The 1,228-nt window shown below is 52.9% G+C and overlaps 1 protein-coding gene across 1 annotated transcript in view; it reads left to right on the forward strand.

The window, feature by feature from the left end:
• ARL2BP (ADP-ribosylation factor-like 2 binding protein) overlaps positions 1-694 on the forward strand; it is a gene marked incomplete at its 5' end in the record, with an annotated part of 3,319 nt that extends 2,625 nt beyond the window's left edge. Inside the window, one exon of the mRNA XM_010131173.1 lies at positions 614-694. Coding sequence (XP_010129475.1) covers positions 614-694 — 81 coding nt within the window. The remainder of the gene's footprint in view (positions 1-613) is intronic.
• Positions 695-1,228: the final 534 nt, after the last annotated feature.

Here is a 1,228-nt window from a genome sequence, read left to right on the forward strand (position 1 = left end):
CCCCCCAGAAGTCCCTTCCCACCTGGACCCTTCCGTGATTCTATGACTGGAGGTTATTTTTCTTTCTGTCCCCAGCCAATTCAAAATCAGCTTTTTAAGCTTATTCCACTTGTTTTTCTCCTCCTCTCTGTGGAGGGTGGAGAAACAAACTATTACGGTTTTTGGCTGAGCTCTTTTCTAGGGAAATAAATACACATAAACGCTCTCCCATGTCTGTCCAGGCGCGTTTAACAAAGGAGCAGAAGAGTCACCGTCATTGTCAGAGTTCTGCCTGCAGCCGCCTCCCCCCACCCCTGTAAGTTTTGTGTAAGTGCGGACAGGTTGAGGATCTCACGAGGTCCCTGAGCACTGGCTGTCTTGGCCAGAGGTAAGCAAAGCTCTGCCCTGCTCTGGACATGCAGCCAGCAGCGTGACAGCACCCTTGCTCCAGGGATTCCTGCCCAGCCTCTTCTGCCCAGCTCAGGTGCACGGTTGATCAGGGCTGCTCAGATAATATGTGATTTTATATTGCTGTGGTGCCACAAACAGAACACGTTCGGCTCGTTTCATTCTTGGCACCGCCTGTTCCACACCAGCACTGAGTCACGGGTTTCTTTTTCTTTCGTGTTTCTAGGAAAAAGAAGGTCGAAGTCTGGATTTAAGCGGTGGGTTAGTGGTGACGTCATTAAACAAATCATCAGTATCCTCCTCCTAGAACGCATTCTGCACTACTGTGAGTGCTGCAGCTTTCATCTGGACATGGAGACGCTAAAGGTCACAGGAGTGAAGGTGCTTGCACGTGATGAGAACTCGTTCCCCCTCCAGAAAGTACCTTCAGAGGCCCGATCCCCACAGAACGCATTCTGCACTACTTCCCTTCTCCAAATGAGTGCTGCAGCTTTCATCTGGACATGGAGACGCTAAAGGTCACAGGAGTGAAGGTGCTTGCACGTGATGAGAACTCGTTCCCCCTCCAGAAAGTACCTTCAGAGGCCCGATCCCCACAGCACCTGTTTGTGAGCTCTGGTTGGTCTTTGGTGACGGCAGAAGATGACAGTCTCACCTCTGCCCGACTGATCTTAATAAACACACGGTACCGGTTCACCCGCCGCAGCGCTGCGCGTGCTGAGAAGCCCAGCACCGAGAGACGGGTTACCAGCCCGCGGGCGTGTCGTTCGGGTCGGCACCTTCACCACCTCCCCGTAATGCAGAGCTCGGGATCCAGAGGCAGCGTGTGAGGAGGGTGTCA

Source organism: Buceros rhinoceros, unplaced genomic scaffold (genome assembly GCF_000710305.1).
Source record: "Buceros rhinoceros silvestris isolate BGI_N320 unplaced genomic scaffold, ASM71030v1 scaffold22772, whole genome shotgun sequence".
Lineage (NCBI taxonomy): Eukaryota > Metazoa > Chordata > Aves > Bucerotiformes > Bucerotidae > Buceros > Buceros rhinoceros.